The sequence below is a fragment of the Brassica rapa genome, chromosome A04, assembly GCF_000309985.2.
Source record: "Brassica rapa cultivar Chiifu-401-42 chromosome A04, CAAS_Brap_v3.01, whole genome shotgun sequence".
NCBI classification, from domain to species: Eukaryota; Viridiplantae; Streptophyta; class Magnoliopsida; order Brassicales; family Brassicaceae; genus Brassica; species Brassica rapa.
Window position 1 is genome coordinate 18,342,247 of NC_024798.2, and position 26,244 is coordinate 18,368,490.

A 26,244-nucleotide genomic window follows, 5' to 3' on the forward strand; every position below is an offset into this window, starting at 1 on the left:
TTATAACAATATTATATTATTAATTACGAAATTAATTAATTTTGGAAGATTAATCAGTGTAGATTGATCACATGGGCTTAAAATGTAGTTAGAATATTTTGCCTAAACTGACTGAATATAGATCTTTGTCAGATATACATATTTTTAAAATTTTGAAAATACAATATTTACCAGTGTATGGATTTTTATTTAACTAACATATTTTTCATTTAAATATATTACTGTAGCTAATATTATAAACGTAAACGTGATGAATAGGTACGAAATATAAAGAACTGTCTAACTATCTTTGTACCAAACTGCACCTTTTGTAATGTTACTGATGAACCGGATTCTGGACAATCAAGTTTCATGGCTGACTATATATGTTCTTTTCATAATGGTAGGTTAGATAGTGGTAAGCAGTTGATGGTGCAGGTCTAGTTTGTGTACTAAAGATAAGCAAATATGATTTGTCTATTAAGTTGATGTACAAATGATTAGCTCAGAAAAAAAGAGATGAACATATACGCTTAGCTCATTATTGTTTGTGAATTTATTGGTTATTTATGAAATTTGTATTGTTATTGTATTAGTAGAAAACCAAACTATGGTTTGTTTTGGTTTGATTTAAGTGACTCGGTTGATATGAGGAATAATTTTGTATCATTAGCGTGTAATATAAATGACAGTGTAATATAAATGACACAAATTAGAATAGGTCCAAAATTTAAGTCACAACTTTTTATGGTAGATAAAAAATAGGACTCTAAATTAATAGAATAGATTCGGTCAAAAAATACACAAACTTTGCACGTATTGCCAAAAAAAAATTTGTACTCGAGCTTAACCAAAAAAACACTTTACTTTTGTTGACTTTTTTAGTTTATTAAGCAATTTAGAATTTGATTGGTCATATTAATACACCGTAAACCAACAGTTAAAACGTTAACTAGACGTTAAATGTTGGCGTTAAGTGAAACGACGTCGTTTTCAAATGAGATGAAACGACGTCGTTTTCAAATGATTTTAAAATAAAAAAAAAAAGTAAATCCTTGGTTTTGAACTCAAGTTGGTTGGGACAAATAACAAGGCATTTTACCACCGGACTACTGACACTTTCAATGAGGTTACAAACACATTTAATTTTATTTGGTACTGATTGAATATAAAAAAAATCTCTACAAACTTAAAAAGATCTTTAAAATTCCAAAAAATATATAAAAGTTCAAGAAAAAGTAATATTAAAATTAAATTATAAATAATTTTTTTTTATTAAAAATGAAAAAAATCCAAAATAATCTCCAAGAGCTTTGCAGAGCCCATCTAATATCGATTACGACTTTGAGCAACGTTCTCGACATTCTTGAGATGTCCACGATCCCTTCAGACAACCGTTTGAAGAGTTGGGCCACATTCTTTATCGTAACACACATGGAAGAAATCGTTTATACCAGTAAATACAAATTATTTGTTCACCAGAATCCCGATCTAGGTTTGGATATTACACAGCTTTTTGTGGATGCTTTGAGATCCGAATTTGGGTACACAGATCAACAGCTGAGGTCTGCAGTTCTGCCTAAACCATAAGTTTAATTACTTTCTAGACATGTTAAACTTTTGTTGTTACCACTTTTATTAGAATCCGTCAAAGATAGTTTTCAGAATTTATCACAATTTCAAGTACTTTAGTTTCATGTTTCTGTCTTATAGTATTGTAAGCAAATGCAGCAATCTAATTAATACTAATCGTCACAAGCTCCCCTAAGTTCTAGAACACTTTATATATCAATTATGTTACATGAGAACCAATGTACGTACGACGAGCTAGAGATCAAAAAGTCATATCATATGTCTTTCTGTGATAAAAAATATCTTTCACGAAATACTCTTTATTGGAAGTTATTGAGCACAAGCCTACAATTGCATAATATTCTTTGGTCAAATATTCATTCAACTCACCGCGTGACGTGACAATACCTTAATTTGACCAACGCAAATGAAAACGTGTATATAAAGAGGACTTGCATTAGTCGTATATCCATTAATTCTAACCTCCACAACCTCAAACATGGCTGAACAACCTCTCAACGGTGCCTTCTACGGTCCATCAGTCCCACCACCGGCTCCTAAAGGCTACTTCCGCCGACCCGGGCACAGCCGCGGTTGTGGCTGCTGCCTCCTCAGCTTCGTTGTCAAAGTCATCATAGCCATTATTGTCATCCTTGGCATAGCCGCTCTTATCTTCTGGCTCATCGTCCGTCCTCGCGCCATCAAGTTTCACGTGACCGAAGCGTCTCTTACGCGCTTTGAACACACTTCCCCGGACAACATTTTAAGGTATAACCTAGCCCTCACAGTTCCTGTCCGCAACCCTAACAAGAGGATCGGAGTCTACTACGACAGGATCGACGCTCATGCGTACTACGATGGAAAGCGGTTTAGTTCCACCACGTTAGCTCCTTTCTATCAAGGACACAAGAACACGACCGTTCTCAGACCAATGTTCCAAGGCCAAAACCTTGTTATGTTCAACGCCGGAGAGTTACGGACTTACAACGAGGAGAGTATCGCCGGAGTTTACAATATTGAGATCAAATTTAGGCTTAGGGTTAGGTTTAAGCTTGGGGACTTGAAGTCTCGGAGGGTTAAGCCTAAGGTTAACTGCGAGGATATAAGGCTTCCTTTAAGTACGTTCAACGGAACTACAACCTCCGCTACCGTTCTCCCTCTCAAGTGCGACTTCGATTTTTAAGTCTTTGGTTTCATCATGTTCCATTCCACCATACGTATTGGTTCGTTTATTATTATTTTTTTTATGCAACATTACGACTTATTTTCTACAGAGCCTTTTTGTATACATATGTACTCATCTTCCGTGTTCATTATTATATATAAATAAAACATTATTTTATGTAGTTTATTGATATATATTTTTCAAATAGCGTCGGCTACTAATCATGTATATAGCCACCAATTCATAGTTTAAGCCTTTAAGAATCTCAACATTTCAAACTGGAGATTACTTGACATTTTTGTACTCTTTGAGAAAAACGTATAATATAATAACGGTATTGTTTTAGCTTATCTACCATTAGTAGACTAATTAAGAAATTCTTTGAATTATTGATAAATTATTCCTTTATTCAGTCGTTTGTCAGTAACGAAGATCTTATGGGCGGGGCCATGAGCAAGTGTTATCCCCTTTTTGCATTAAAAGTTATTGAGCGCCCAGTAGAACTATCCGGAAGTTCTAGTTCTGTGGTGAAGTGTTATCTTTCGTAAGTTGGAACAAAATTGCATAATTTTTTTTTCTAACTTCAAATAAACGCGTCAACTTACACGGTTCCACCGCACCCCTGACCTAATATAAACAAGACTAAATAGGGGAAAATTAAATAAATATTTAGAACCTTTTAAAAGTATTACACATTAGTTTTGTTTTTTCTACCCTTATTAAAATGATTTTCCAGAATGGGCCATTAACCAATAGCCGAAACAACTTACAATAATGGGTTTGACAAAATCAACAATCCCTCGAAACATTGATGAAATTGTTGAATTCTTGAACATCAATCAAGCTGTCTTGGCTTTCAGAGGAAACTATGCCACTACTGATTTCAAATTGTATGCTTTTACGTTTATATAAAGTGGTCTTAGCGTCTTACTGTTGATGAATATTATAGATTACACATTTTCGATATTGTCACGACGACCTCAGTATACGTTATAACTTATAAGATTATTCCATATACGACAAAGCCCCCTTCTTTGGCCATAATGTTTTAGTACACTTAATTTATGTTTTATATATTCTAAAGCATAAGATGCCTCTTGTTTCCTACTTAACCCTTCTTTTCATGGGCTAACCTTTTACTTTTAATTATTTTTCTTAAAATAATTATATCTTACTCAGCCTAATCCATACCTTTCTAAAGTGAGGAACCAAAGGAAGTAAACAATTTCCTTTTTGCTTGCCTAGCTATTTGTTTATGCAAGTCGAATATTATTCGAAACATGTGAAAAAGTAGTGATCCTTTGATTTTCTTTGGTCTAGTCTACTTCATTTTTATTTGTTCCTTAAAAATATTAACTTCCCCTTTGTGCATCTCTTAAGTCATGGATCATTTTTATACTATAATTTGAGAGCAATTAGAAAAGCCAGATATTGAATATATACCGTCATACTTATCAACCATTTACTTTTCCGGCGGTGGAAGTATAAAGTTGATATTCGAGGACTTTACTATATATCAGTCGGATAATATAAAAATTTAATAGGAAGTGGATAAATGAGCTAAAACAGGATTGTGATACCATTTGCTATGTCAAATATATTGATATTGGCACATGTTCATTCTTTTGTTCTATCTTGAGGCCTTTTCTTTGTTGATAAAACTAAAATGGAGTGGTAAATGGTAAATTGGTAATTACAATCGAATGTAAATAAATTTTACTCTCTCTTTTTTTTGATGAATTGTTTTTACTAATTTTAGTATTTAGTACCATCAATTCAAAGGTTTAGACTAATAAGTTGGATATCTAAAGAGAAATTAAATTATGATTTGGATTAACTTTGTTAACATACCCCCTCTACAAAGTTCCTAAGCATCCTAACTACACGATTGAGCCAGAAAAATGTCCCAAGGAGAAGTAGTAACACATGACCCTGACCATATGTAGCAAGATCATGTCTATAAATGATCATGTTGCCGAGTTGCTGAAAATAATGTGTGCATCTACAGCGTCAAGTAATCCAATATGATCACTGCAATGTCCATCATCATCACCATCATGATGGAGAGAGAGGTTTAGATCGAGAGATATACAAGAACTCCTCATCTTTCTCTCTTCTTCTGGAGGTGAACAACTTCTTGATCTCGAGATAAATCTTTCACAGCACAAGATCACTATGGCGTCTCTAAGCAAAGCTTCTTCACCATTTTCACTTTGGACTCTTCCTCTCTCAATGGCCCTCTTGAAACCCATCTGACATAAATAGTCAGCTTCACCTATATCTTCTACGAAGAACACTCTGTGTGGATCACAAGACACGGCTTCGAACAATCTCTGAGTGTAGCTCAAGCTATCTTCATCTCTCCTCCTTTTCTTGTCTCTCAAGTTAATTGAGACAAAACTGTTCTGAGACCCAAACACAAGCTCTGCCAACTCTCTACCTATCTTCTCTTTGGCCTCAACATCCACACCTTGGAAAAGTAACCATGTTTCTTCTTTTCGGTTCCCGTTGCTTAGCTTCCTAGGTGCTGATCTTGACCTACAACTTAAGATAGCTTTTGCGATAGCAGGGATCACATCCTTCTGGCTTTGTGCCTTGCTTATCAAGGCATCGCATAGAGTTCTTAGGTTTTCATCATTCAACTCATTAAACCTGGAGGGATACTCCACCTCTCTTGTATGAGCGTAAGTATTGGAAGAAGAGGAAGGAGACAGAGAAGAAAGGTCTAGAGTTTTCTCAGATGGTCTTATGTATACTGAATCAGAGATTGAGTTATCTAAATCCTGACAAATCCAAAACAACACCAAATCTTAGGACATCAAGAACCAGTATCTCTAATGAGAAGGGTTAGGTAAAAAAACTCACAGTTCTGTCACTTTGGTTCTCGTTCTTGTACTTCTGAAGCCACGCTGGGAGAGCAGTGGTCACTCTACTGCTTGTCTTCATTGAGCATTCTAGAACGGTCCCGTTTTCGATCTCACTATTTGAAACAAAGTATAGTGATTAAGATATTGAGTTAGATCTTACAGTGTCTGTGTGTGTGTGTGTGAAAGTTTCATGACCAAACCTAAGTAGTTTCACAAGAAGCGACGTTACCTGAAGGTCTCCCTCCTCTCAGCCACCCGATTGTCTACACCGTTTATGATATCTTTGTTCCTTACTGCGGAAGTTAGTTTAGGTTTCTTGGAGGAGATCATCAAAGACACAGATTGCTCCACCTTGCTCTTCACGTGAGGACTTGAGAAACCAGCCTCTCTCATCACTCTGCTGACACCAGGATCATCAAGAATGGAGATTACAAGCTGCTCAGGGTCAATCTTGACGGCTAAGATTGGTTGTTGCTGGTTCTCGAGGGAGCCACGCCGCAGGTGAGCCTGTGCACGCTTGAAAGCTGCCACCAGAGCGTTAGATATACAAGGGACCAACATAGGACTCCCTGTGGAAGTTGGGAGGCGGTTGAGAGAGACGTTGAAACAGAGCTCAAGTGCTCTGCACTGAAGAGGATGAGTGTTGGATTGGAGGCAAGCTGTTCTGAGTAAACCTGTGGAAGCAGAGAGCATGGTGCTAGCCACATGGAGAGGCGTGACCTGAGCATGCCCTCGCCGTCTAGCCAAGGCCATGGCTTGTTTCACCATGTTTGCAGCTTCATGCGTGAGGGATTGCTGGACACTACAACCTCCACTTCTCATACTCAATATACACAGTCTTGTCTTGATATTTTTTTTCTTTGGATAACAAAAAAAAAAAATCAAAGGAGCTTACCAAAAGATGTTTGTGTAAGTCTATGGAAGGAAGTGAGAGGTGAAATTATATGGGGAGTATGAGGAATGTGTATGCTTTTCTTGTAGTAGAGGCAAGAATTTAAGGGTCCAAAGTGGGTTTTTGTAGTGCAAAGTGGAATGCATGTGGTGACAAATCAGTATCAAAAGCCAAAGGCAATTCAGCTTTCCCCCCTAATAGTGTTTTTCTATCTCAAATTTCACATATACATTTTAAAAATGTATCATGGGTACTGCTTGATAAGTGGGTACCTCTCTTTTATGCAAAGTTTATCATTTGTTTTCTATATTTAAAAGACCTAATTAAAGATGCATATCATTTACATATATATATATATATTCAAAGATAACACCTCCAATTATACATCACCTTACACCAACTAATAGCCATGTCTTTATACCTTTTTAAGACAACAGTCACACCTGGTCTTAACCCAATCAAGCAAAAGCTAACCCATGTCACAAGCGTGTAAGCGACCAAAATAGCTGCAAGATAAATAAAGAAAGCGGAAAATATTGGCACACAGTTTCTAGAATAACATTAACATGAACTATGTTCCATAATATAATCAAGAATCATAACTGATGAAGCTGTTTTAACCCTTCAGGTTCTGTAAGTGTAAACCAAAAGGGTCTCGCTTAGAATCACTATTTTGGTCTTTGTATCTTCTTTAAATTTAGCAGCGGACCCATCATAGGCATATAAATTCATATAATAAATGTATTAAATATAATTATCTTTCCCTTTCATTACTTTCAGAAAAGTGTGTAGCTTTTTCAATATATCTTTCTTTTAAAATCGAGGAAACAAAGAAGAAGAAGAATAAGAAACAAAGGTGTTTACTATTAAGAAAGACCAAAAATGTATGCATAAACCAATATGCCACAAGGCAAGGATATACTAACCTTAACTTGATGATACATTATTTCACTCAAAGTTAGATAGTGAACAGCTGAATCTCAAATCTAGCAAAGGATACAAAATCCATTTGCTATTCAGGGAATGCAGCATAAAATCCAAGATGGATCTATGAAATCACGTTACAGTAACTGGCATTAGGAGCTTATCCTATTACACTTCTACTTTGATGAATAGGTCTCTCTCTTTCATGAAGCATGCCACTGCATAGAAAGAAGAGAAAAGAAGAGCACCACCATTTACCTTACCTAGGAATCTTCAACAACATTTATACAATATTATAAGAGAATGTTGTATATATATAGTCCTCAAAGGTTAATGAAATGGTAAATGTAATTATTAATTTCTGAAGGATTGTACAAGAGATCTTCCTTTCATTCCCCAATCATATTTTCAGCCTTTACTTATTATAATTTTAAATACTTCTTCCAAAGGCCACTCATCAATCAACAATCAACAAAATTTCTTAGAGCATCTTCAACATCATTCTATATTTTACTCAAAAATAGAAAAAATAGAATAAAAAATGGAGTGATGAACAAAAAATAAAATCATTACTCTATAAATGGAATAATCCTTTTAATTTTTGTTCATTATTCCATTTTCTACTCAATTTTCTCAATTTTGGAGTAAAATATGGAATGATGCCCTTATTACACTAACTGCCTTTGGCTCCTATTACAAAAGTAAAGGGTCATTACTCAAAATTTAGTTAAAAGAAGAAGAAAAACAACAAAGGAAGATGGACATGCATGATCCAACAATTATTATTGAGGACAAGCAAAGATGTGATTATACTATTATGATCAAGAAGAAAGAAAACTATCAATATAAAGTCTTTAAATTTCCAGGTTTCATGATTTAACTCCAAGCCAAGGCGAAAACATCCAGCCTTGTGATACACGACCATGGTTAGGGTAAATCAGCTAATGAGTTTTGGTAGTTTTATGAATTAGGTATTCAATTTTCCTTTACATTATGTTGTCTTCTTTTGTTGTATAGTTTATGATTGCTTTATTTTTGTTTTATTAATTAGATATTCATATTTTCATTTTACATTAGTGTTTTTTTTTGCATTAGTTTGATGTAAAGATTTTTATTGATTAATAAAAAACAAATTTTCAAGAATTAACTTTAAGTTTTAAGAGATTAAGATTAAAAGAAAACTTAGCCTATATATTTTCTCTCTTTCTAATGTGAACAAAGGTTCAAATCATCTTGGTATATTGAAAAGGTGCACAAATTCATGCTTCAGTAACGTTACAAAGGACATGTAGGACCAAAGAGGACAGTTTAGAGTGTAAAGGGTAAATACCAAGTGTAGTTTATGAGCTTAGACCAAAAGGCCATACAAAGAGAGACAAAAATACATGAAGGCAAAAGCGTTTTGAAAAAGAAAAGAAAAGGAATCGAGATGGTTACTTCGGGCACACCCAATCGCAAACCCTTTTAGCCTTTAATCCAACCGATCAACTTTGTTTCCCTATCAAAAGCATTCATCCTCTATCACAAAAGGAAAAACACTTGCAGAGACCAATCCTTTAAAAGAAAAGTATATGACAGTTAGACGCGGATGCTTTAAACAGGCCAGCTCGCAGATGATTCTAGTCATTTACGAATTTTTTTTTTATTAAGTGGAAACTTAGAAAGAGTTTGGGTTAGGTCTCATTTTTTTCTGAAATCCAGGGCCAATCATTTTAATATCTGATGGCATGGCGTAAAGCATCGAACAAGGAACACAACAAAACTAACTCTTTCGACTAAATCACTAACTCAGAGCACCGGTCAAAAATATACTAAATAATTTTAAAATTTGATAAAATCGACCCTTTTTTCGAATCGGTCGAATCGACTTGCTAAATATTTTGTAAATATAGCTGTCATATTTTGAACAAGTGTTATGTAGAAAACTGAAAACCCCCACAATAACATGGCAAGAACCTGAAATCTTGGTAAAACTACTAGTCTACTACAACTTGCAAAATTTTTGCTTGTCCCATGTTAAGCTGAAACTGGTTCCAAATCTCTAAATAATTTTGTGTGTTTGTGCATGAAATTTCCGAGTGGTTGCTTTCAAATCAAACTCTTGTCCAGGAATTACATGGGAATGCAGGAAAGTTTGTACTGAGAAAACCCTCCCTATCAAAGTAAAGCACATATTTCATAAAAGTGAAACCACAGAAGAACAAAAAGAATAGTTTATGACATAATTTTCCATTAGACGACCAAACTTTTAAAAATAAAGATGTAAAAAGATAATTAAAGGAGGAATGGAGAAAAGTTGTCCTAATTTTGACATGACACTCTTCTAAATTTAAGAGCAAAGAAACGTAATCTGTGACTTGAGGAATCGCCGCAGAAAATGCTGAAGCGAAAACCCCTACTATCGTTAGAGACCGTCGAGGCGACGACCGTTTCTCTTTCCATAGGGCACAAACTCTTGTCCAGGATTTTTTTTTCTCAAAAAAAAAACATAATCGGATTCCATCCGGGCCGGGCTGGAACTCTAGAGCTGGACCCTGCCTAACTTAAAATAATAATGGGTTTTCTAATCCAAGTATCAGTGGCCTATATCCATTTGAAATATAACAAATGGGCTATTTATATTTCTGACGTCGGTTTTTCTTGTATATATATATATATATATATTTTTTTTTTGAATATCAAATGTTTGCTATCTTATATGAACATATTGTAAAGTAAATGTGCCAGCTATTTCTATAAGATCTACTGAGATAGGCAGAATATCAAAAATATTAGATCTGACCAAATCCTTTGACAATACTAATTTTAATACACGAGTTTTCGAATCTCAAATGTGAATAGTATAAGACATTGATTTGTCGAAGCTGGTTCAGGATCATGAATATTGATTTACAATTTGGATATCGAGAATTATGTCTATTTCATATACTTTTTTTCCAGTATGGTATTGTGTATAAATATGTGTGATCAACTTGTTATATATATAACTTAAACGATGGTTTAACGTTTAAACATAGGGGATCCAATTGAGAGCTTCTTTCTTTTATTTTATTTTATTAATTTGTCACGATTTTGAGTTAATTAATAGTGCCAATATTTCTATGAACAATTTTAGCTACAGGTAAGAAAACAAAAGATATTAGAGATTTGGTGACTAATAAGCAGAATGACCGATTCTTCAATCAAAGATATGGTTTAGTTATTCATTTATGATAAAAGTATCATAATAAGGAATTAACGGATCGAATCATGGCTTCTTCTAAGGTGGGTGGTACACTTGTTCAACACCGTGTGAGTAAAGTCAAATTGCAATCTCTGGATCACAATTTTATTAGTATAGTGATTTAAAGAAAAATCTTTAAAAGTAGAATTAAGGTTGTGAAAATGTTGTGATATATGGTCTCTCGGACTTGCTTGTGGACATGGTGGACCGATATTTTTATCTAAACTTTGTTACATATAAAAACAGGTACATTTTGGAACCTCGTGGAACTGTATATGGCTTTTCGGATGTTAAAGTCCTCACTGAACCAAAAAGGTATATTTAGATGAAAACAATAAAGTTGAATTAAAAGTATAAGAATATAAGAAACTGTGGATTAGTATAAGATTATAAACACTCGGTATATTGGCATCAGAGAGACCATTCTCTATTAAAGATTTTTCTTTAAATCACTATACTAATAAAATTGTGATCCAGAGATTGCAATTTGACTTTACTCACACGGTGTTGAACAAGTGTACCACCCGTATAAGATTATAAACACTCGGTATATTGGCATCAGAGAGACCATTCTCTATTAAAATCCTGATTAAAATAGTTTTATAGTTCAAATTATGTTGGTTTACGTATCTAAAATGGTAAAATTAACATGTTGACCCCATTCCCATCAACACTACATTTGTTTCACAAAAAAAAAATCAATATGTTTAATTATTTATTTGCATTGTCAAATAATTTATAGTTAAATTAAAAAAAATAGGATATTAAAAAGTGAGATTCAGTATTTTAAAATTTGTTTGAAAATCTATTTAATTAATCTATTAATAAGGAAATAAATTTAGTTAGAATACTATACTATGTAATTTCATAATTATTCTCTTACTGAGATCTTAATAAAATTACATATAAATAATGGCATTTTAATAATATAACATATGTCTATAGGTTGATTTCAAATAATGGTTTTGCTTTAATAGTACAGATATCTAAGATTTTTGTCTAACATATTTTCTATTCATATATGTATTGCCAATTTCTATATAGTTTTCTAAAATCTATAATTCTTGTAAATAGAAAAAAATCGGTAATTCTTTTCATATACGAATTTAGAAATATCAATAAAGATATAAATATTCTTATAAACTAATAAAAAATCATTATACTCATAACTAAAATTTGATAACATTTTGTTAATGTTGATTTTTTTTGTTCTTTTACCAACTGTTGATTTATATGTTTAAATACTCACCAGAAATTGTGAAATACTTCTAGTGAAAAGTACACAGCCGATTCAAAATTTGATGGAATGTTGCAATTCAATCCAATAATGTTCGAGATATGCTAATGCTATTTTATAGACTTGGTTCAGGTTTATTTTGTAAGCTAATTGTTGTTGAGCTTCAAAGTTATAATCTCTAATATAAATTTATTTCTTTTTGTTAATTAATACATTTAATCTCTCAACAACAACAACAACAAAAACAAAAACTATTGAAAAAGAAAAAGAAAAAAAGCTGTCAAAATCTACGGGATCCAATAATAAAATAAACTAACATATTTAAATGTATATATAGCCAGCCTATTACCTGGATCCTTAGCCAAACAAATCTGTATACTTCTTCCTCATATATCTATATATTATAAAGTTGAGAAAGTGACAACCAAAAAAAGATCAGGACAGAAAAGGACAGAAAGATAGAGCTAAAATGGAAGAGACAAAATCAAGATTCAGGAGGATCTGTGTCTTCTGCGGAAGCAGTTCCGGCAACAAGACCACTTATCACGACGCTGCTCTCCAACTCGCCCACCAACTGGTAACTCTCAACTTCCACATGTATTTAAATCTTAAACTTTGTGCTTTTTTAGTTGACAAACTAATTTAGAATTGTATTACGATAACAGATTTCGGTTTCTACTATATTTCTTTGAATGCTAAGTCTATTTTCTACTTCTGCAATAGCCAAAAAAAGACAAAAAAAACTTCAGCGATATACGAGTTCTAATTATACAGGTCATACGTTATCTTGACTGTAAATAGTCGTGAGTAATATGTGTATAGGAAATATAATCATATCATTGTTATATGAGCATGTCAAGTTTGAAATATACTTCCTCATCTAGCAAAACTTCACCATTCTTAGCTTTTTGTTAAAAAATTATAAGTTACTTTGAATTAGTCAAGTCATCTAAAAAAGACTGTTCTAAAAGTTCCTAATAAATTGTACTTGCTTAGGCATTAATAAGCAATAACAAAGATGTTAACGTAAATGTGAAAGGTGAAGAGAAAGATCGATTTGGTGTATGGAGGAGGAAGCGTGGGGCTAATGGGTCTCATATCTCAGGCTGTTCATGATGGTGGTCGTCATGTCCTTGGGTATCTATATCTGTCTCTCTCTCTACAAGTTTGGATTATTTATACATATTAAAAACAAACATTAGTTATTTATACATCATTCTTTTTTATTTTGTCTTCCCCGTGTTCTTATCCTGCCTTTCAAATGGGTAACATTATCATAAATAGCGTTTCGACTGCTCCAAGATAAATTCTAATAATTTTCTTGGAACATACTATTTGAAACTGGTATCAATTTTTATACTATATATCTTTAGGCAAAATCTAAGGCCAAAGGGGGAAAAGGCATATCCGCATATGCCTTTAGTTATATAGTTCTAGTTTAACTTATTAACTATGAATTGAACTTTCAAAGAAGTTGGAACCTTAAAACCGAAAGTGAATTTAAAAAATGATAGGAATCTTTAATTATTGCGAAAAGGTGACTAAAGTGAATGATTTGATATTTGTAATAAATATTGACATTATGTGTTGCATGTTATGCAGAATCATTCCGAAGTCTTTAGCACCAAGAGAGGTAGTTACAAATCTACTTGTACATTTACCAAACACTGTAAAATGTTGTGTATTTTGTGTTGGCCAAATTTTGAGTTTTTAGTAAAATGTATGTAAATTATTATGATGAAATGTGTTGGTTTATAGATCACCGGTGAATCAATTGGAGAGGTTATAACAGTATCGACTATGCACCAAAGGAAGGCTGAAATGGGTCGTCAAGCGGATGCCTTCGTCGCACTTCCTGGTTGGCTTTTTTTTTCTTGTAAAAGTTATGTATATGCATAGTATCCACAATTATGGAAGGTTAATAAATGTGTGGCCTTATTTGACAACCAAAAAAATATAGGTGGATACGGGACATTTGAAGAGTTGTTGGAAGTCATCACCTGGTCCCAGCTTGGGATCCACACTAAACCGGTAATTAATAATAAAAAGATTTAGTTATGAAATTGTAAGTACATCATTCAGGCCGGTAAATCCGGTTATCCGACAAAACATAGTTAAAGATGTTTGTTATGTCATACAAAAACGAAGATGTTTGTTATGTGTTGATGGACAGAGTAGAGATTTTGCTAAATTATATATTTTTTAAAACTAATTTCTTAATTGGCTATATATGTGTCATGTGTGGAAAGAGAATCTAAGCATATGGGTTCAAGTCATATTGTCACATGGAATAATGTCTCAACTAAAGAGTACCCTAAAATCATATTGTACGTAATAATTATGAATGGATATAAATATTGATAAACAAGACATATTCATACACTAAGAAACCATTATACAATGTCAAAGAAGGCAAAAACTTTAAATATTATACATAGAGTATACACATAATGTGAAGTTACAAAAATGCAGGTGGGACTACTGAATGTGGATGGATTTTACGATTCCCTATTAACGTTTATAGATAAGGCAGTGGACGAAGGCTTTGTCTCCTCCACGGCCCGCCGTATCATCGTCTCCGCCCCGACCGCTTCTCAGTTGCTCCAACTTCTCGAGGTTTATTTTTTCTTCATTTTTTTTCTTTCATTAACTTCAGTTCTGTTCTTATATATTAAATGCGTGAATCTCAGAAGAGGATATGATTAAACTAGTTAAGTTTATTTTTGTGGTTGCAGGAGTATGTTCCAAAGCACGATGATTTTGTGTCCAAAATGGTGTGGGACGATATTACGGACGCTCCCACATCTGAAGGCGATTCGTGTTAGATTTGCATTACATTAGTCCGCTGTTTCTCGAATCTCAATTTTTTTTGTCCATTACTATTCAAAAGATTGATTCCTTTATGTAATCGTATGTCATATTTGAATTCTAATTATTCAAACTAAAAATTTATTATATTAAGAAATTTTGTTGAATAGAATAATATCTGCCTTTCCTATTTGTTTGGTTCTATTTTTTTTAAAAAACTAATAAAATCAAATTAAAACAATAGTGAAGTGAAACCTTCAATATTGCCATTAGGCATAGCAAACACCCTGTTTTACAATTAACGGGGTTAGACTAGTGACGCTTAAGAAATAATCCCAATACAGCGAACCACAGTTCGATTCCTGGTCACTCGAACTGTCTTAAATGATAGAATACGTAGCTGATTCGGGTTTCGTGGAATTAGCCGAATCTCTACGGTTTTCTTTAAAAAAACACCCTGTTTTACAGTTTTAGGCGATTTTTAAAATAATTATTTTTATTATAAATTCATTATAAAAACTGTAATTCCGCAGGTAAACTTGAAAATTAGTGGCTAATCAAGAAAATTCCGTTTAGAAACGGGCCAGTGGGCCTAGCATAGCCCAAAAAAAATTCATATTTTGTCTAATTTCAATTGAAATAAACCGGTTAAGGACTGAACTGAACCGGATCGATTCAGATATGGTCTCCAAAACAAAATCCCCATCTTCAAATCACAGTTTGTTCATCCCCGTCTTATCCTCTTTTCATCGTTTTGTTCTCAGACAAAGAGAGAAACAGAGAGAACTCATGTCGTGAGTGATGTCTCTTGAACAATGCAACAAGAAGCTCTCTCTTTCCTCTCCTCCACTCTCCCTCCCCGTAACCACCACCATCTCTTTCCTCCGTTCTCTCGCCTCCGCCTCCACAACTTCCCCTCTCTCTCCTTCAAACCAAACTCATCGCCGTCATCAATCTTCTTCCCTCCCAACCCTCCAGACTCCCTCTCCTCCGCACCTTCCGCCGCCGGAGCCCTAGAATCCGACATCCACGAGAAGCTCCTCTACCTCGACACCCTCGGCATCGACTTCCTCACCCTCCTCAACCGCCACCCTCCCCTCCTCTCCTCCCCCCTCTCCGCCGTCAAATCCGTCGTCGACTACATGACCACTCCGCCGATCAACTTCTCCCTCCCGGACCTCCGCCGCCTCGTCTCCATGTGCCCGGAGCTTCTCACCTCCCCTCTCACCTCCCACACGATCCCCGTCATCACCTTCCTCCTCCGCGAAGTCGGCGTCGACTCCACCTTCGACCTCCGGCAAGCCCTCCGCCGCCGTCCCCGTCTCCTCGCCTGCAGCGTCGACCTCCAGCTGAGGCCCACGCTCTACTTCCTCCGCGGGATCGGAATCCTCGAGCCGCGGAGACACACTTACCTCCTCTCCTGCAGCGTCGAGGGCAAGCTCCTCCCGAGGATCGAGTTCTTCGAGAGGCTCGGGTTCTCGCGGCGGAGCGCCGCCGCGATGTTCAAGAGGTTCCCGCAGCTGTTTAACTACAGCATCGGTGAGAACTACGAGCCGAAGCTGAACTACTTGATGGGGGAGATGGGGAGGGACGTGAGGGAGGTTCTCGAGTTTCCTCAGTATTTTTCGTTCAGCTTAGAGAACCGGATTAAACCGAGACACGTGGCGTGCGCGGGGAGAAGGGTGAGGCTGCCGTTGGCGGTTATGTTGAAGACGAAGGAAGATGGGTTTCGGGATGCGTTGGAGGTATGTTGTGATTCTTCTCCGCCATTGAAGACCTCTCGACTTTGTTGTGTACAGAAAGATTCTTGATTTTTAGAGTTTTTGCAAAGTGGTGAGAAGTCTCTTTGTTCTGTTTGGTTTATAATGGTCTGGAGAAACTCTTTTTAATTGATGGGTTTGTTTTTTAATTTTAGGTACAGTTTGTGTTGAATGATTCCGAAGAACTCAAAAGAATGAAGAAACCGTTAGTCTCTGCCTACATTTTGAGAGAGAAAGGAAGGTAGTTTCTTGATAGGAGAAGGAATGTTCATTTACAATGTGGATTGTATTGGTAGTTCAGTGGAATGAAATGAAATGTTCAGCCAAGTGGATGCAACCACTTAAGAGTTCTAGAATTGGAGGCAGGAAGGTATGATTATGTACTGATTAACCGGACAATTGAGTTAAATCTTGATGATCTAGAGCTTTTTAAGTCCTTGAATCTTTGCCATTGGTCTAAATCTGAATCTCTGTTTTACATGTTTTCACTCTTCGTTGGGCCATTTGGTTTCTCTGATGTATGTTTGAGAGGTATACTCCAAATGGGCTTAAACATGTGCTAGTGACAACAAACACGAAACCAAGCGGTACCTAACACACTCCTATAAGTGGAATTGTAATGATATCTCTTCTCAGTCCTTCACATTGAATTGGGAAAGATTAGATTATAATTATCTTTTCAAGTAACAAAATAATCAACCCTTCTGTACTACGCTTCTGTAGCCAGTTTCCACTGCCATCCACAACAACAACAACCACTAATCAACAATTAAAAAAATTTCAAAACCAGTGGGAGGTTGCGTTTAATAAAATATTAATATATGCTCTAACGGAAACAGCAGCACATGTATTATAGAACACAAATCAAATCTCTTGCAGAAATCTGGTTACCGACTACCTTTGAATAATTCTCAAGATTCAAAAAAACGAAGTTCTTAGATCAAAATCAAAATCAAATATCAGCTTCATTCACCCTTCAACCAATAAAAAATAATAATTAAATTCCCGTTACAAAAAGAAAAGAAGTGGGGTCAATCAGAAACAAATATAAAAGTAAAGGGGCACAAATAGAAACAAAATTAATCTCGCTGTAGGCAGAGGCTTCTTCCCTCCACATCTATCCCAACATAAACTTCCCTCGTTTTCTGCTCTCTCTCACTTTTTCCTTCTTCTCCCTCCTCTTCTCTCACTAAAACCCTTCTCTCTCCTCCCTTCTCTAACCGTCCCTCTTCTCCCCGCCGAGATCTTCCCATCGAACTCCGATCCATGTCCGGCGGCGCACGATCCTCTCCGGGACCATCTCAGCCGCCGCCGCCGCACCATCCGCCGTCATCTCCCTCTCCGTCGTCGTCTCTTCCCGTCGTGCCACCAATACGTCGGAACTTAGCGTTCGCCTCAACGAAACCGCCGTTCAGTCCCTCGGATTACCACCGATTCGCCCCTTCGCACCTCACTGACAACGATAAAAGCCTCGTGAACGTCTGCGAGCTCGTAGATCGGGAAGATGACGACGTCGTGGTTCATAGATCTCCCGTGAGTCCCCCCCTCGGGCTCGAGCGATTGCTCGATCTTCGATTTTACCAATCGCAATTAGAAATTAAGCTCTCTGAAAATGATTCTCAGTCTGATTGAGATGCTCATCAGCGTCAGATTATTTTCGATTTTCGTCAGAATCGTAGCTTCGCGATGGTACATTAGGCGCACAAACTAATTGAACGCGAATCTTGAATTTGTGAAATTGAAACTCAATTGATGCTCTCCTTGAGTCTCCTTACCTCCATCGTACCGTCATCTCTTGCTTTGAGTCTCATATACTTATCTCGCATAGTGTTGTTTATCATAGGCTAATTAGTATCAAAGTAATGTATAATTGTTCAAGTTGATTGTGAAAAAAACTTTTATGTTGAAGAGTATAGAGAATTGTATGAGTAGATGCTTTGAAAACCTTATGAATAACAACATCTCTTCTATAAATAGCTGAAAATATATCATTCCTCTATTTTAGAGGAACACATTGGAGTTAAATCCCTCTAAAAATAGAGGTGCGTTGGAGATGCTCACATTCGCATAGTTAGCATAGGCTAATTAGTATCAAAGTGATGTTTCATGACGCTTGGCATGTATAATTGTTCAAGTAGTTCCCATTGTTGTAAGAATCTTTCTGTTAAATAGTATAGAGAATCCGAATTGTATATTTAGATGCTTTGAAAACCTTTTGGATGATATCTCTCTTTGCCTTGTTTTGGGGATGGACAAGTTAATAACAAGTAGAATATCTTGCAGTCACGGAAGAGAAAGACCACAACGGATGTGGTTGCTGCTCCATCTAATAGTAATGGACTCACGAGTTCTGGTTTCAGTACCATATCCAACAGTCCATGTAAGACTCCTGTTTCAGCTAAAGGAGGCAGAGTCAACACCAAGTCAAAGGCCAAAGGAAACCAGTCAGTTCCTCAAACACCCATCTCCAATGCTGGTAAGAAGAAAAAAACTCTTATCCTTTTGGCTTGCTCTATATATATATGTTTTTTTTTTCATGCCTAGAGCAACAAGCAGGTCAAAGAGCTGATTTTTTTTCCTGATAAAGTTGTAGGTTCTCCAGCCACACTAACTCCTTCTGGAAGTTGTCGCTATGACAGTTCTTTAGGTAATTAACAACTCTTTATATATGTCTGTAATGTTTAATACACGTCGTGGTGTATCTGAAGATGCTGACACAAACCTGTTCAGGTCTCCTTACAAGGAAGTTCGTGAATCTAATCAAACAAGCGAAAGATGGAATGCTGGACCTAAACAAAGCTGCAGAAACATTGGAGGTTCAGAAACGACGTATATATGATATTACAAACGTATTGGAGGGGATTGATCTCATTGAAAAGCCTTTCAAGAATCAAATACTTTGGAAGTGAGGAGGATTTAATGATATTAATATATATGCTTATGCAGTTCAAACCATGTGTTTCTTCATATCTGCTTCTTTGGGATACTCCTTGAACCACTTAAATACATGTTAACTCACTTGTGGATCAATGAACTTGACCAGGGGACTTGATACTTCAGGGCCTGGCGATGTGGATGCTGACGTATCTGTCTTACAGGTGCTGTGAAACACCATGCACTTAATAAAGTTATCGTGCTTGTAAACCTGAAATAGCATGCACTTAGAATCTGGTTTTGTATGATTAATGATCTTGTTTTCTCCTTGCAGGCAGAAATTGAAAACTTTTCTCTTGAGGAGCAGGCGCTAGACAACCAAATCAGGTTTCATAGCATTCATACGAGAGTTTTGGGGGTATTGTGATTCATCTACTCAATCAATGCTGACGTTTAATAATTGTTTTGCAGAGAAACGGAGGAAAGACTAAGAGAACTGAGCGAAAATGAAAAGAACCAGAAGTATAAATCTCAGTCTATCTATCACCTTCTAGTCTAGTTTTTCCTTGCAGTGAGATGGTGCTATTCTAATGATGGACACTTAACCAATCTATTCCCAATGTTCAGATGGCTTTTTGTAACTGAAGAGGACATCAAGAGTTTGCCGGGTTTCCAGGTCTGTCATTTAGTCCTTAGGAATTTTATCAATCGATTGAATGTATGTTATATGTCGATCTTAAGACTTTCTTGTTCACTTATATCTCAACTCTCACGTTCATCCACCCGCAGAATCAGACTCTGATAGCCGTCAAAGCTCCTCATGGCACAACCTTGGAAGTCCCTGATCCAGATGAGGTTAGTCTCTGCCAGCAACTTAGGAAGACATATCGCTAGATGCAAAAACGTTAAATGATAATATGTTTCTTATCTACACGACAGGCGGTTGACATCCCTCAAAGGCGATACAGGATCATTCTTAGAAGTACAATGGGACCTATTGACGTATACCTTGTCAGGTATTTATTCCTTGTATCTTTTACTTATGTACATATGTGAAAGAAATGTTATTAACATGAACTGAATGATAGAAGAAATGTCATAACATGTTTTACTTTGACATCTTGTTCAGTGAATTTGAGAAGAAGTTTGAAGACACAAATGGAACAGCTACACCACCACCACCAGCATGCTTGCCTATTGCTTCTTGCTCGGGATCTTCAGAAAACCATGAGATAGAAGCCTTAATTGTTGATAATAAAGGAACTGCCAATGAGCATCAGGCGTCTCAAGATCATGCACATGCTCAACCCGGCGATACCTCTGATCTTAATCATTTACAGGAGCAAGTAGGAGGAATGCTCAAGATTACTCCCTCTGACGTCGAAGTAAGCCGTCTTGGGATATACTCGCAAAAACTATATGAAGCTTTACCTTCTGATGATGTGGTCTAATGTTTTGCAGAATGATGATACGGATTACTGGCTTCTCTCCAATGCAGATATTAGCATGACGGATATTTGGAAAACAGACTGTATCCTTTGATATATCAAAACTCGTATAGCTCTCTTCAATGTGTTATATGCTAATCCTTAACTCATGCTAAAGCTGGTATCGATTGGGATTATGAAATAGCTGATGTGAGTACTCCACCACCGGTAATGGGTGAAATAGCTCCAACCGGTATTGACTCAACCCCGAGATGATGAAACACGCATTACAACAACACTCTTAGCTCCCCAAAATCAAAGCCAAAGAGGGGATCAAATACAGAACCAGTGGCAGGTGCGTAGTGTGTGTACCATTAAATTATGATCTCATTTATATCTAGAGTTGGTGTAGCGTGTGACAATGTAGAGGATTACTTGTTAAGAGAAACTAATGTAAGTTCAAGAGAGAGATATAATACTTCATCGGATGCACTTGTTCACTAGTTGAGTATAATCTTTTTTGACCATTTAAATGCATCGTTAAAACCAGCTCCTTATGGCAACATTAAAGCGAAAGCAAACACAAATATCATCCATGTATTAAAACTTCTGCTTAAATTTACAAAAAACACAAGAGCACAAACAAAAAATTCAATCTGTTTTGTCTTCTCAAACATTTCAAAGCTTGAAATTTTCTCTCACTATATACCTTTTAGAAAAGGTTCTCCACGTTTATGTACGTTACTATGCTGCGGCCTGAGACCTGGAGTTAGAGCGGCGAAGCTTAGCTCGAGCATCGGTAATGGGTGATCCCGGAAGTGTATCGGGAATGTTGACTCCATCTTCTCCGTTGAATGTTCCGGCTGAGTCTCGGCCTGGTGTTGGTGGTGGTGTCGGTGGTGGCCACTTCCTCCCCCTGCTCGTTTGCTTCTCTAGCGATCGCAACGCAGATAGTGATTTGTTCAAAGGCCTTGGACCAGGAGGTGTGTTCGTATCACTTTCAGTCTCCACCGGTGACCGCGTTTTCACGCTCGGCTCCATCGGCTGCACCAAGTACACAAAAGGTGAAAGGGTCAAAGAGTATTAAGTAGCACAAACATGTGAATTAAGAAACTTTTTTTTTTAAATAAACAGAGATCATTCAGGTTTCAATTGTTGCAAAATGTTTTGTGTTTGCAGTCAAATGAAAATAAGAGTTAAAAATGTAAATGAAACAAAAAAAATTGAATACCAAAACTTGAATCTAGATATATATGCAAGTGTAACATTATAGGCAGAAATAAAAGAGATGTGTTAGTACCGGTTGGTTAGCTGCGGCTGCTGCAGAGAACCGAACCGATTGGGCAAGTACGTATTGAAAAGCCTGGATAAAAGTGGATTGGCCAGCCTGTGCATAGATACTAATTTGTTATCGTTAATGTTATACAATTAAATCATTTTAAGTAATACAAAGTGTATTGGAAGAAAAAAACGAACCTGGGCAAAGTTATGGAAGTAGAAGATGAAAAAATCCCAAGCCCTAGCTCGCAACTCCATAATCTTTCTATCGATTTCTGTCTCATGTTGGGCTATGACTGGCTTCAACAATGTCTCGTACACAAGTCTCGTTCCCTTCGTTTTAGGCCACCAGAGATATACGAAGAAGACCACTTTCATTTCTCCGTACAACGGTAACCTGCAAATAATAATTGCATGTGCCAATTATTTAATAAAATTTAGATATTAAAGAAAACAGATGAATTAGGGCTTGAATAAGATATTTCTTACCATGAGATAAATATATCGCCAACCCTCTCGAACGATGAAATTAGCGCCAACAATATCCTAATTATTCAAACAGAAATGATTAGTAAATTAACATTGTTTCTCTCTCTTTCAAGCAGATATTGATATTATCATATTAAATCATACATTAAGACGTGCATACCGTATATTGAGATCTCAATCATATATCCTAATAAAATTGTAGGCATTGCTTCCCAAATTGCATATATAATAATCGTTCGCAACCAGATACATTTTTTAAAAATTGTTTAGGTATTTGATTTCAAACAACATTAAGCTTATATTTGTTTTGGTCTTTAGATTTTTTAAAGGTTAACATAAAATCAATTATATGAATGTTAAAGGATGATATTTGTAAATACCAGTATTGACACCAGAATCTGAGTTCCTCGATATCAACTTTGTTCTTCTCCACCGTTTTGTAGCATTCAAAAGCTGGGTATGTGTACCCTAATATCAATCTGCAATCATCACCACTTTTATTATAAGATACATACATACATTAACCTATTTAAAACAACAAAGTATGATGAATGAAATGGATAGCAAAAAACAAGTATGGTAGGGCAGGACATACACAAGGAGCCTGATGATGAAATCTCCCAACATCTTCGACCAAATCAAGAATTATATCCTGCTTATACAACATCGCAAACATGACAGAACTGGTTCAGCGTTCTTATATAAACCAGATGGATGATTCATTTTAGGACATAATAGATAAATGCTTACGAACCTGTTGAAGAAGATCAAAGACGTTAGGAAGATCTCGTCCTCGTATGGATTCTTGAACGTCTGAAGAAGAATGAATGGACTTGTTTTTTTTTTCCCCGAGGAACCCAGAAGGATCAAAGCTGCAAATGAGATCAAACTATGTTTTTTATATATATGAGATGCTTATGAAACGCGTGAGTTCTATAATTGGAATAAATCGTGGTTTGATTGTCTCAAAATTCGTTTAGAACAAATCAAAGAGAGAAAAAAAGTAAACGGTTTGTAGTTTCTTGCCACATACGCTACTCGAATCTTGGGGGTACGAGGAACGGGTTTACCGTTTGACCGTTATCTCTGATATTTGTTTACAAGGTTATTCTCGTAATTTAGATTGCCGAACAATATTTTTTTCAACGAATTTTAGCAACAGAGCTGTCACGTTAAAAGTTAGAGCGGTTAATATCTTTATTACCCTTAATAAATTTATATATAATTAACTATATAATCAAATACGAATTTTTGTTTATAATATTAATAATTTTTTTCAAAAAGATATGTGTTGTTATCTTAACACAATTTTTTCAGTTATAAAATTTAAAATAAGATATAAAATTATTTATAATAATTAAGAGATTAAAATCATTGTTACCCTTAATGAATTTTATATATAATAAATTATATAATTAAAAACGAATTTTTATTCATAATATTAAATTTTTAAAATATAAAAATTCTTATATATTGTGTTGTTATTTTCAAATTTATTTTTTAATTATAAAATTAGAAAATAACAAATAAAAAATTTATAATTAAATATTAATCAACTCACTAGACAAAGAAAAAGGTGAAATCCTAATTTTTAAGGATATCTTTAATCACATTTTATATTTTACTCTCTAAAATAGACTGGAATTTGGAAATGCTCCAACTATCTTAAAAACTGGAAGGTGTAAGAGGAACTATGGCCTTTGGGCTTAAATCGGACTGACTAGCAAATAAATGAGGTCATCTAAATGCTATTTATCAAGCTCGTAAAAGGCCTGGAACAAGTCCACTGAAACAAGTATTACCGAGAAGGTATTTTAGATCTAACTTTAATTGATAACTTCGTTTGTACTTTATAGACATGGTTTCGGAAAAAAGTGAAATTAACCTATTTAGCTGAAAGTCTGTGCCAGATTATTTGCACCTCTTTGATTTTGTTACTCAAATAGGAAGGTTATTAGTTTCCAAATTAATCGTTTTAGGAAACATGTTAGTGATTTTTCTGTTTCAATATTTTGACATTTTTCATCAAAATTGAGAAACAAGTTGAAATATTATATGTAGGCAGTATATGTTATATATCTTCTATGGACAAAAAATTCATAAGATGAATTGATTAAAGATAGATGAGCAACAAGCTACTCTTAATCAGCTACGCCTAACCGCTCACACGGCTTATCATCACCTACTTAAAAAGTGCATGTTAGCCAACCATAATTGAACTTTAGTTTTTAGACACATAATAAATTATCAAATGTTTGATACGATAAGAGTAAAGTTAACGCAAATAATTAACCAATTAATCGAATCTTCTTTTTATAGAATCAATTATCAGTAGATGTCTAACTAATGCAGTCATGAGTTATGCTGTCATGCATATATAGACATATAATTTATGTTGCAAAGATAATTAACCAATTAATGCACTCATGACTCATGCTGTCATGCATATACATACATATAACTGTGTTTTAAAACGTTCAAACGAGTCCAAAAGAAATAGTATCCAATTGTTTATGAAGATTAAATAAAACATTAATGCCAACTGCAAAGAGTTTACTTCTCATTACCGATCACAGTCCCCACATGCATCCTTAAATACCAGTCCCAAGTAGACTCACTCTAAAATCTATTTTACCTTTGCGGTCCGAGTCAGAGAGTGACAAAAGATACAACGATGGCGAGCAAAAGCAAGAAGAAGAAGATGGTTCCTAAGACAGTCTCTGTAGTAGACATCGGATGCGGCAACTGTAAGTTCCCAACCTTGTCATCTTTTTTCAACCGTTTCTCCAAAAAGCCCCGCCGCTACTCTTCTAACTACGGCCACTACCACTCTTCCACCACCACCACCGCCTCCTCCTCCGCTATTCCCTCCACCACCCATTGGTTCTCCGACAACACCTCTTCCTCCTCCGCTACACCCTCCCACGCAGCCGTCGCCGTCGAGAAAGACTCCGACGACCCTTACCTTGACTTCCGTCAGTCTATGCTCCAGATGATTCTCGAGAACGAGATTTACTCCAAAGACGACCTCAGAGAGCTTCTCAACTGCTTTCTCTCACTCAACGAGCCTTACTACCACGGCATCATCATCCGCGCTTTCTCCGAAATATGGGAAGGTGTTTTCTCCGCCGCCGTCAAACGCCGTGGCGCCGTCCAAGAATCTCCGCTCGTCCGTCATCATGGGACGTCACGTGCGTCACGTGGTTACCATAATCTCTACCACCGATCGATGTAAAATGTGTAACTCGGGTTTTTAGTAATAACTCTTTTAAATAAGTATCATACTACGTGACTAATAATGTATTGACACGTTGACTATCCATTTCACCCACTACGACGTGTCAGTATATTATTGGGTTTGTGCTTTTTTAACTAATTTTCTTAGCTTTGGGATTTTCTTGTTTGTCTTTGAACCAAGTGTAACAACAACAATGTAAGAATGTTATGTGAAATGATGTTTCGTTATTTAAATTATAAAATATTTATTCGGATATCACAACTCTTTATGTTCAATTATTAGAGATATATACGTATATTATGCATATTTGAATTAGTCAAATTATCTGACAATTTTTTCGTTTTGGGATAAATACTTATCGTTGATTAAAAGAGGGTTTTTAGTAATTAAACTCCTCAACTAAAGATGAATCGTAAAAAAAACCCTCAACTAAAAATCCTGTGAAATAAACCCTCAACTTTAGTTCCGTTAACATATGTTACCCTCCGTTTAAAAAACCGTGACGGATGGT

General features: G+C 35.7%; 7 protein-coding genes across 8 annotated transcripts; 5 read left to right on the plus strand and 2 right to left on the minus strand.

The window, feature by feature from the left end:
• Positions 1 to 964: 964 nt before the first annotated feature.
• On the plus strand, positions 965 to 2,906 carry LOC103865503 (NDR1/HIN1-like protein 10). Its single transcript, XM_009143300.2, has one exon. The coding sequence runs from the start codon at positions 2,051 to 2,053 to the stop codon at positions 2,732 to 2,734; it is 684 nt and encodes a 227-aa protein (XP_009141548.1). The 5' UTR covers positions 965 to 2,050; the 3' UTR covers positions 2,735 to 2,906.
• Positions 2,907 to 4,513: 1,607 nt separating this feature from the next.
• On the minus strand, positions 4,514 to 9,829 carry LOC103865505 (protein SMAX1-LIKE 3). Its single transcript, XM_009143301.3, has 3 exons — positions 5,813 to 9,829; positions 5,582 to 5,696; positions 4,514 to 5,499 (listed from the first exon to the last, which is right to left on the minus strand). Exons 1-3 carry the CDS (start codon positions 6,403 to 6,405, stop codon positions 4,684 to 4,686), a joined length of 1,524 nt encoding a protein of 507 aa, XP_009141549.1. The 5' UTR covers positions 6,406 to 9,829; the 3' UTR covers positions 4,514 to 4,683.
• Positions 9,830 to 9,858: 29 nt separating this feature from the next.
• Positions 9,859 to 14,874, plus strand: LOC103865506 (cytokinin riboside 5'-monophosphate phosphoribohydrolase LOG2). Its single transcript, XM_009143302.3, has 7 exons — positions 9,859 to 12,436; positions 12,899 to 12,996; positions 13,462 to 13,492; positions 13,618 to 13,717; positions 13,820 to 13,890; positions 14,332 to 14,475; positions 14,595 to 14,874. Exons 1-7 carry the CDS (start codon positions 12,329 to 12,331, stop codon positions 14,682 to 14,684), a joined length of 642 nt encoding a protein of 213 aa, XP_009141550.1. The 5' UTR covers positions 9,859 to 12,328; the 3' UTR covers positions 14,685 to 14,874.
• A 489-nt stretch (positions 14,875 to 15,363) lies between these two features.
• Positions 15,364 to 16,963, plus strand: LOC103865507 (transcription termination factor MTEF1, chloroplastic). Of its 2 annotated transcripts, none has more exons than XM_009143303.3 (2): positions 15,364 to 16,412; positions 16,583 to 16,963. In XM_009143303.3, the coding sequence occupies exons 1-2, from the start codon at positions 15,483 to 15,485 to the stop codon at positions 16,670 to 16,672; spliced, it is 1,020 nt and encodes a 339-aa protein (XP_009141551.1). In that variant the 5' UTR covers positions 15,364 to 15,482; the 3' UTR covers positions 16,673 to 16,963. The 2 variants fall into 2 exon arrangements, with proteins under 2 accessions (XP_009141551.1, XP_009141553.1); XM_009143305.3 differs by having other exon boundaries at positions 15,366 to 16,500.
• Positions 16,964 to 17,296: 333 nt separating this feature from the next.
• On the plus strand, positions 17,297 to 21,255 carry LOC103865508 (transcription factor E2FA). Its single transcript, XM_009143306.3, has 13 exons — positions 17,297 to 17,960; positions 18,711 to 18,903; positions 19,015 to 19,074; positions 19,158 to 19,332; positions 19,471 to 19,525; positions 19,636 to 19,688; positions 19,773 to 19,823; positions 19,929 to 19,977; positions 20,091 to 20,156; positions 20,241 to 20,317; positions 20,431 to 20,686; positions 20,763 to 20,832; positions 20,907 to 21,255. Exons 1-13 carry the CDS (start codon positions 17,694 to 17,696, stop codon positions 21,002 to 21,004), a joined length of 1,470 nt encoding a protein of 489 aa, XP_009141554.1. The 5' UTR covers positions 17,297 to 17,693; the 3' UTR covers positions 21,005 to 21,255.
• On the minus strand, positions 21,252 to 23,389 carry LOC103865509 (HVA22-like protein j). Its single transcript, XM_009143307.3, has 7 exons — positions 23,250 to 23,389; positions 23,091 to 23,147; positions 22,876 to 22,974; positions 22,496 to 22,552; positions 22,205 to 22,403; positions 22,029 to 22,115; positions 21,252 to 21,772 (listed from the first exon to the last, which is right to left on the minus strand). Exons 2-7 carry the CDS (start codon positions 23,120 to 23,122, stop codon positions 21,473 to 21,475), a joined length of 774 nt encoding a protein of 257 aa, XP_009141555.1. The 5' UTR covers positions 23,123 to 23,147; positions 23,250 to 23,389; the 3' UTR covers positions 21,252 to 21,472.
• Positions 23,390 to 23,655: 266 nt separating this feature from the next.
• On the plus strand, positions 23,656 to 25,988 carry LOC103865510 (transcription repressor OFP6). Its single transcript, XM_009143308.3, has one exon. It carries the CDS (start codon positions 25,170 to 25,172, stop codon positions 25,728 to 25,730), a length of 561 nt encoding a protein of 186 aa, XP_009141556.1. The 5' UTR covers positions 23,656 to 25,169; the 3' UTR covers positions 25,731 to 25,988.
• The last annotated feature ends 256 nt before the right edge of the window (positions 25,989 to 26,244 follow it).